We start from the raw sequence: 9,800 nt of genomic DNA, 5'->3' as shown, positions 1-9,800 counted from the left end.
AAGTGGTTGTATGCTAATCCAAAGACGGGTGTATTTACTGTCAGTTTCGTTTAAGACGTCCTTATTCCTCTGAAACTTATTTAGGAGTCAAAACCTGAGCATTGAAAAGCAGAGTACACTTTCTGACTCAGAATTACTGGTTGTAGTTTGCAACTCCTTAATTGATTTAGTAAAATGTCCCAATTGTGGTCAAGATACTGTCAAAGGACTCATTATAGACGGTAAATAATGAATACAAATACAGAGTAAAAGTCTATTTTCAATTCATGTGTTTCTCACAAGCACTGTGTTAGAGACATATATATTTCATAAAACTCCAAGATCCACGTTTTACAAACAGCAAAAGGATACTGTAATATTCACATTTTATTTCTTTAAATACAGGTATCAATGACACAACTTCTACAACCGCCACCATCACAAATAAATGCTGCATGTGATGCAGCTTCTTTTATAATCTTATCATCACATCTCCCGCTGCAGCCTCTACTGATTCTCAGTGAAGGAAACCAGACTATTATTTCAAAGCAAAAACAAGCGTCATTAGATTCAAGTTGATTTCTGTGAGGCTAAATTAGCGTGGCATAAACAGCAGTGTGTGCCTATCACAGTGCAATACATTCATGAAGCACAGAGATTTGGTTTCCAAACAAAGTCATTCAGATTGGAATTTGTTACTTTGTTAATTGTTAATTAAACCACCAGTTTGCATTAATTTTGACATCAGTAAATACACAGAAAAAAATAAGGATGTCTGATGAAACCCATTAATACATCTACACTGTGTCACAAGCCTGCTGTTGATGAACTCTGGATGAGCACTAGAAAAAAGTGAGAAGTGCTCCTTAAACAAAAGAAAATGACACCCATATATGTGTTTTATTCAATTTTAAAAATGCTTTTTCTATTTTTTTATGTCATGTTGTCCAGACACCGATGGCAAAAGGCCCATTCCATTAAAAACTAAGACTAACTGAAATAACAACAGCTGAAATTGGTCCATCATTTCACACACTCTCTAGGTATGCAGGTACAGTAACATTTGCTTAAATAATAGTCTAGGACAGCAAATAACTAAATGCAGGAAAAAAAAAAAGCACATCCACTAGCACTATATTCAACCTCAGAGAACAAAACTTTGAAAATGTTACTGCTGTCAACACTTAGGGATCATTGTTTCTATACCAATTAATGTTTCAGGCAAGCAGAACAACCTGTGTAGGCTGAGTTGTTTTTTTTAGTATTTTATCTTAAAAAGGTAAAGTCAACCATAGATATTGTCGTTAAGTAGCCATTTAAAGGATCTAGAAAGTGCATAGAGAATGTAAAAGGTAAGTTTATGCCCAAGATCTGATTACGAATAAAATGTAGAGCTAAAGCATATGATGCTGCTGTAATATGCGTTTCTTATCCAGCAAGAAAAAAAAAAAGGACCAATTTGTGTCAGTTTCAAACTATTGAGAAGTTAAATCTCAATGTAGGATTAAATTGAGAGACACTCCCCAAATCCCAAAATCATCAATAATATTGACTGAGAAAGACACAACAATCAGTCTGCGAGGTCTCATTAAGGAGTGAAACATGTCAACTCAAAGCAAAGTTGGAATCCATAAGACACCACCGCAAAAATGCCTTAAAAGCAATACCTTCAATTATGACAAACTGCTGACAGACATTATTTTCTTATGATTTTGTACTTTCTAGTCCCTTTAAATTACAGTGGGAATATCTACAAGTCTGGCTAAATGAATACTGAGTTTCAGTGCACATATTCATCATCACTTATGTCTGAGTCATCAGGCTCCACCTCTCCTTCAATCACAGACTTCTTCCCTTTGCAGCAGGACACCACCAGGCCAATGAGGAAAGCCTAAAAATAATAAGCAAGACACATGTTATCAAATATTTCATAAGGATAATTATAACATTGATGGAATACATCAAGATAACCCAGGAAAGCGGTTATTAAGTATTCTGCTGAGATTAGCTGTGTCCAGTGTTAGAAAATGATTTTCCACCAACCTTCATACTGATTTTACACTCTTCCCTGAGGAAAATACTCTACAACCACTTTTAAACTTAAATGTTTTATTGTTTAGATGATACAAAACAACTAAATGCACCGTTTGAGTCTTTCTCCCTAAATGTTCACTAAGAACGTTTTCATTTACTCTGCTTAAAATCAAGACAATGGTCTTCTATTTACATCCTTGGACTTACCCCAATAAAGGCCCAGTTACCAAAGTAGTAGATGGTGCTAAAGAACCAGAACTTGTGGAGGAAAAGATAGGATCTTGTCACGGTGCACTGGTCTGAATGAGACAGAGAAAACACAAGAACATGTTTTAAACTCTTGCCATTATTTGTGTATACAAGTTAAAAAACAACAGGGTGGTTTTTCATTCACAATTTTCATTCTACATGACTCAGATCAGTGTGTTTTCAACATTTTATTCTAGGAAATCACTAAATTAAATGGGAACAAACTGTAAACAATAATCAAACAGTGTTCAGCACCACCTTCAATACACAACATTTAGTCCCAGTGTCAAGCAGTATCAAATGCTGACTCAGCAGGATGCACAATTACAAAATGTAGAATTTAAGAAATTGGCAAGTTTAAGAAATGAAGTTCATTCTTGGCCTTGAGAACAGAAATCTGTGATAAAGAAAAGTCCAGATTCACTTTCTTTGGGAAGTAAGTAAACTTAAGTTTAGTTTTTTTCTGCCACAAAGATTTTTTTTTCTTTGATCAACTGATACAGAAAACCTTGAAAGAGAAAATGAAGAATCAAGCAGGTAAAAAAAAATCTTCAATAAAGTGACTGATGGAGGTAGAGGTTAAGAGGAAAGTAATTGAGAACAGGTAAAAGACGAGTAAACAAAGGGGAGATGACATATAGCCAGAGAAAACAGGATTTCTGTCTTAAGAGAAATATGAGTTGTAACTTCTGCATGGTGTGCACCACCACCCAGAAAGACAGCAAGAGTGCGGTATGGTGTGAGGTGCAGTATGTACTGCTACATGATGTTTCATAAATGCAAAAGTAGAGGGATCTGTACTCACTCAAGAGCATAAACAGGCTGCGATTATTACGTGGAGCAGTGCCTTAGGCTATTTTGTTAGTATAACAAAAAAAGACAACCAGTCTTCTGAAAAGAGGAAAGCCATGTCACCGTCAATCTGAATATGGCTTTACCAATGGATAAAACTGGAATGATGCAACATTTAATGAAGCCTTGCATCAACTATCTTCAGCATTACACGTTGAAAAGACAAAAGGTAAAAGCCTGGATATGCAAGACAGCGCCAACAAATTGTGAAGACAGTGAACGAACGAGGCTATGGGTTATGCATGTAACCCCAATTCTCTGTTGAGGTAAAGCGGATGCAACCTCATCTGGGGTTGTCTCAAGCTCTCCAGGTTATTTTGTGAAGCCTTTCATATCCTACAACTAAGTACAGCCAGAGCCATGAATAAATCAGTTAAGAGAATACTTCTGTTTACCTGTGATGTCTGTGCCCTGCAGTAGAAGTAAAAGTCCACTAGCAAAGGGTAGGAAAGGCTTTACCTGCCAGCTAACAGCAGCACTTTATTTACTTATTCACCATAAGGGATATTTTCTGAGTTTTTTCTTTTCTGCACTATATGCGTATGACAGTCGGAGTATTTAAATTCAAAGCTCTATTCTGTAGTTTCCTTAAATGACACTGTTGCAAGGACCAGGAGCAGCTCTATCAGTATTGACTGAGCACCATGGGCATGAATTTAAACACATCAAAACCAAAAACCTGAAGAGACTCACTTTTTGCTTATAGAAATCCAATTGCTTTCTTTATTTGTGAAGCAGCTTTGTGCTTTGTGTTTGTGACATCACCTCTGAGTCTTAGCTCCCCAGTTTTTCACCGAATTGATACTGCTATTGATCTGACTGGCACAGAAGGAAGAAATAATATAAGAATTCTTAAGCTGAATCATTTCCTTTTATGCGCATGAATGAGTATTGGCAGCCATGGGAAATGCTGATGACGTCAAATGTGGAATGTGCCCGTGATATGCACGCAGTGTCTGGGTCTCTTCTCAGTGCTCCAACTGTTTCTGGTGTGGAAATGAATAAAGAACACGAAGAAGAAAAAAAAAAAAAAGCTTCCCTTACGATCACACGTGTTAATTAGCTCACACACACACACAGAAGCAATAAAAACACAAATATTCCAATCAGACACTCCTAATCAGACCTATAATTTCAGCAGAACAAGGAAAGAAATAAAGTCTGCAAAGCTGAAGCTGAAGTGAAGATGAAATGCACTGTCTGGCTATGTTAGAGAGCCATCTGGAGCATTAACGCTAACCCTGCTGAGCTGCTCACATCACACTGTTTCTTACACAGCTCTTCACACTGACTTGAACCCCATGAACAGTGCAATCAGACTTACACCAAACTACATGACATCAAGGAGCACAGCAATAACTCAGGGTAGTTTAGAATTTATTCATTACAGGCAGTATTTTCAAAAGCTTTCCACTCCTGAGTGTTACATTCTTGAAAAAAAAAAAGAAAAAGAAAGTCTAGTCCAGGTCTGTGCCATTTCATTTATAATAAAGATTAGATGGAGCAGATAAGAGGGAGCTCTGACGATGTACCAGCAATCAGCGTTTATTTCAACAGGATCAACAGATAATAGAAGAAGCAAGTCTATCTTCATCCCCATGACCCCTCTCTTTTCCTCCAGTACCTCAGCCATCTGTAGCTCTCCAGCTGCTCACCTGAAATTGCAAGGCTCGGATTGGGACTTGCAGATGGTTCACAACAGTGGTCTGCCTAAATATATTATTATGTACACCACTGACCCGCTTCACCTTGGAATCATTACCGTTGTCTGATACGAGCGTGGGGCAGTGTGTGAGTGCAGGTAATTTCACCTTGACTCATGATACCCGAGTGAGTGCTGCCCTGTGTAGCATGATGCATTATGTATAACTTTTAACTCTGCATTCAAACACAAGCATGCAGAAAACCCTGTGCACACACGCACACAAACGTACGTAGACAGTGCTCTCTGCGAAAGCCTCTCTATCAAGCAAGCACTTGTGTACTTGCACTGTATGCTTTTACCTTTTCTCCAACTAAAACGTAGCAGAGCACTTTCATTCCAGTGTCCTTTGAGGATGCTGATGTGCTTTCGACAGAACTATTTTCAAATCTCTGGCTTCTCATATTAGTGTTGTCATCAAATGCTCTCCAAAAGCATCTTTTTACCGTGCACAATTGTTTCTCTACTAGAAAAAAATCAATTTGGGCAGTGTTCAAAAGGTTCAGATGCAGACACAAACCATATTAAGAAGTATATATATATTAACCTGAACTAAACCATTGACTACATCAACAGAAACTTAGGAAAGGGTAGGTCTTTGCAAAAACCAAACGACTTTTTTCAGTGAAAAAACATCTCGGATATTAACAAATATCTAACAGACATCAGACAATCGTGGTTTCAGGTGTCCTCCACATGTACATTCAGTATTCGCTCATTATTTTTTGGTCTCAGACAAGGATATAGTCTCAACCTCTGAAGGATAGTTGTAGTAGTAATATTCAAGTTTGTTGTTTGTTTGTTTTTTCTCTAAAAGAATGTCTACAGTACTAGACAACCAGCCCACCTGCAGTCCTCACAAGCCAGCCAATCTTAGTGGTAAGGGCTGCCTTAAAGAGAGGGGACCTAAAACAAACTGTTTTATTTATACTGCATACACATTGTAAGAAAAATAAGCAGTGTTTTACAAAATGAGTTCCAAGACAGTAACGGCTGATTGACATATTCCATTGTAATGCAAATTGATAATGATCCCCTAGATGCAAAGAAGATTACTATAAATTTGTGTTGGGGTTAAGGGAGTCTCTGGTTAAAAATTGCTCGGGCACCTAATATCTCAGGGGCAAACAAAAATCTTCCCCCTGAAGCTCCTTAAAACAATGCTGTGAAAATGAAGAAGTTGCTAGGAAACAGACAGCAGTCTATAATATGAAAATGCTCCTCTCTATGAGACGTGTCATCATGGAGATTCATTTAGAAATGATGTGACATGTGTTCTAAGCTAAGAACAGCGCTTAGAGTTAAAATTCAGTTTAGGATTGATGCCAGATATTTATACAGAACGGGGCAGGCGTGATGGGTCTTACAGCACTGTATTTAATATTTTGTCTCTGATAGTGTTGACTATACAGGTGAAAAAGAACAAGAAAATCATCAGCTGAAAGACTGTAGCACTGACCCAGAGGGCATTTATTGGTGTACTGAGCTACTGTGTCAAAAAGTAAAATAGAGGATGGATTTATTGATATTAAGTGTGAAATAAACTTCCCTGCAGCAAAAACTCTTTACAAGCTCACACACAAATGTCAGATAAAGATGATGGTTTTGGGATGAGTGAATAGAAAGTGATTAAAATCATTGGTCAAAAAAAGGAGCTCAAAGAAACAAATTAATGAAAAAAGGAAGATACATCAATATGAAATGTATATTTGAAAGTGAAATGCATACTACCGAAGTGATTAGCTGCATCAGATGTAGATTAATAAAAAAGATTTTTAAATATTTACTGATAAAGGTAAATGGTAACGCCCACCACCAGAAGTAACATCATGGACATCATGACGGGATGAATAATTTCATAAAGCAGCCTCATTTAATGTAAAGCTGAGAATTCCTCCAGTCTCAGGCAGGCTTCTTGAAGCCATAAAAAAAAGTTATTTATCGAAAGATCATTAAAAAAATTAGTATACTAAATCCAAACTACTGTATTTATTGCTGCCAGGGTTCAAATTTGTATAAACTACTTTGAAGTGGAAGCATAAAAAATTAAACAGACTAAGATGAAAGAAGGAAAGCAGCATCATTCTGTGCAGAGGACTGGACCGAACATCCAATAATACAAAAATAGAACTTAGATTCTTGTTTCTTCAAAACAACTTTATAACCTGTGGAAATCACATACTGAATTTAATTCCTGTCCCTTTGTTTACATTACCCTAAGAGTAAAGATAATATAATTTCATATGCATGGAAGTCAAACATCACATATTACTATTACATTTAGATGGGTTAGTTATTGGCATATAGAATATTACTCTCTTATGAAAAAAAGTTTCTCTTTTTAAATTAAGAAAGAAAGAGCACACCTTCAGCACACCAATGAAGTTTTTCACCAGCAACTTTCTACAGCCCAACAAATAAGCTTCTGATTGTAGTCTCTCTGAGTCCCATGTGTTGTCTCTGTTTGACACTTCCTCCTCCTCATGGTAGGTGGTACAACGCCTGTTATGAAAGTAGATCCCATTTCCAAAAAAGCTAAAATAGGATTAGTTTCCCTGAGCTGGTCAAGAAAGAGAGCAGAAACACTGCTGGCTATTATCCTAGTGACCGTGGCACCATGTCTCCTTTAGTGTAACACAAATGGAGTGAGTCAGCATTTGTGTAAATTAATAGGTTCCACAATCCTCTGACCGAGTAATTAATTACCACTACCTGGGCAAAGAGTGATTTTTGCTCTTTCCAACTCTGGATGATGTTGTGCCAGGAACACATTTCACTTCATTTCACTGACTTAATCCATCCAAACTTCCTCAACTATCTACAACATTTTATTAGTCACATTCATGAGACTAAAACAGAAGCTTTCAGGCTGTAATAAACAACATGACAAAGTGGAGCTGAATCACAGCTGATTCTGTTGGGGTTAATTGTAATAGTCGTGGGACAGGAAATAAATTATTTGTTTGAGAAAAACAAACATCTAAACAAAGAAAAGCTAATTAATTTCAACAATTCTATCTACATAGCCATGTAAACAGGAGTATTACGGGGGACTGTCAGTTTACATAATTACTATATATTTGCAGTTCTAGCATAATTGTCACGTGTAAACACATCTGGATGAATTATTAAAAAAATTGGTAAATTTGATTAAAAGCAACCAAAATAATACATCATATTTATTTACATCTTTAAACTTTTGACACCATCTGTCCATAAATGTTACTGCAACTGCCTCCTGTACATTGTAGGTTTTAGACCAGTGAGACAAACAATACAATATAGGGAAAAGGGAAATACCTTGTATCACTTAACAAATGGTGTGCTATAGAATGTGGCTTTAAATATGCATTGCAGCTTTATCTTATGCACATCTACTACCAACAGCATGCCAACCTTTATATTGTAACTGCAATGTAAATAATACATCAACAAGCCCAAGCAACATCTTTGATGAAGTACCCTGTGATTCAACATCAACTTTATGCATTATTCAAGATAGCTATCAGCTAATTAATTTGAGCCAAGTGTTTATGATACAATGTGCAAAAAAGTGATTAGCCTACCCACGAGTAGTAGAGAAGCAAAACGTATGTGTCTGCATCAGATTATTGTAAACAAATAATATCTTGCCTTTATCTCTGCTGTTACCCTCCTGCCTCTGCTTCACTGTTCCATTTTCTGCCTTTCTCAGGATGCCTTTATGCATTTCCAGTACTACTAATGAAGTAAAAATTATTCATGAAAATCAAGTCATTATTAACATTTATTATTGACTTTGCTATACTCAAGCATATCCCTCACTGTCACTTACAGTATTCCTGTTTTACTTATCTACTACCACTATCAACTACTTATCTGCTCTACTGGCAAGTGTAGGTGTTATCTGATGCAACTGAAAACATTTTTTATTTTATTTAGGACTAAATTATCTGTTTGTGTCTTTTTGTGTGTATATTATATATATATATATATATTTATATATATATATATATATATATATATATATATACACTCAAAGACACAAAAAGATTATAGATATAGATATATATATAAACCACAAACATTTACTACATGAGAGAATGTATTAGAAAATATGAAATATGTTTAACTGACTATAAGGATTAACCACAACTTTGCTTTTTTTATTACATACTTGACATTTAAATCCATCGACACTCATTACCCTAAATGTATTCTAATTCTGTCTTTTCATGGCGCATTCATGCCCCAACCTTAATTCATTTGAATAAAAAAATAATTGTAATTAACCACTGCACTAAGAGATCTGCGCTAACAAAAACAAACAAGCATAAACACTCCTACAGTTTAAGGATAGTTTCTATGAACCTTTTGCCTGCTTACATTATGTGTGCACTTAGATGAAGAAAGACAAGAATGGAGGAAGAAATGAAGGAAGGGAAGAAGCAAGAAATTCTGCATCATATCCGTTCCACTACCTGCATGAACCAAATTATCTTGACAAAGCTTATTGGTATTATCTACATTTGCACGTTTTCATGGCTGATTTATTGTAATAACTGTTGGCAGAAAGCAAGTGGTCATGTTTTGCATTAGTACAGCAAATGTTACCGAATATTTGGCTTTGGTATTATTCCCTTTAATTACTAAAGAATAGCGATAAAGATTACTGAACAGTGTTCTACATGAAACAGGTAAGTATCCTTTCGGATAGTGTACTTGCTATGTAGTGTACAGTGTACTTTGATGATGTGTTAAGTTCTTCCAGCATCTCACAATCGGACCAGTGCTACCTGTGCTAGCAGAGATTACAAACTCACCCTCAGGCGCGTCAGCATCACAGATCCTTGTGGTGCCAATCGTAGCATTGCCAGATGTAGGAGCTGCTGAAGCCATCTGACTCTGATCAAAAACACAAAAGGCATGTATCTGTTAATAATAATAAAATAAAAAATAAAATAAAATAAAATAAAAACACTATAAACTATTTCCTACAGTACAT

At 36.1% G+C, this 9,800-nt stretch overlaps 1 protein-coding gene across 1 annotated transcript in view; it reads right to left on the bottom strand.

Annotated features, from left to right (window-relative positions):
* Positions 1–348: 348 nt before the first annotated feature.
* lmbrd1 (LMBR1 domain containing 1) overlaps positions 349–9,800 on the bottom strand; it is a 45,140-nt gene continuing 35,688 nt past the window's right edge. The window contains exons 14-16 of the mRNA XM_026355320.1: positions 9,619–9,700; positions 2,221–2,312; positions 349–1,870 (exon numbers count right to left, since the gene is read on the bottom strand). Of these exons, the coding sequence (XP_026211105.1) occupies positions 1,760–1,870; positions 2,221–2,312; positions 9,619–9,700 (285 nt within the window). The 3' untranslated portion in view covers positions 349–1,759. The remainder of the gene's footprint in view (positions 1,871–2,220; positions 2,313–9,618; positions 9,701–9,800) is intronic.

This window comes from Anabas testudineus, chromosome 15 (assembly GCF_900324465.2).
Source record: "Anabas testudineus chromosome 15, fAnaTes1.2, whole genome shotgun sequence".
Classification (NCBI taxonomy): domain Eukaryota; kingdom Metazoa; phylum Chordata; class Actinopteri; order Anabantiformes; family Anabantidae; genus Anabas; species Anabas testudineus.
The sequence above is the reverse complement of the archived record's forward strand: the minus strand, read 5'-3'. Positions and strand labels throughout refer to the sequence as shown.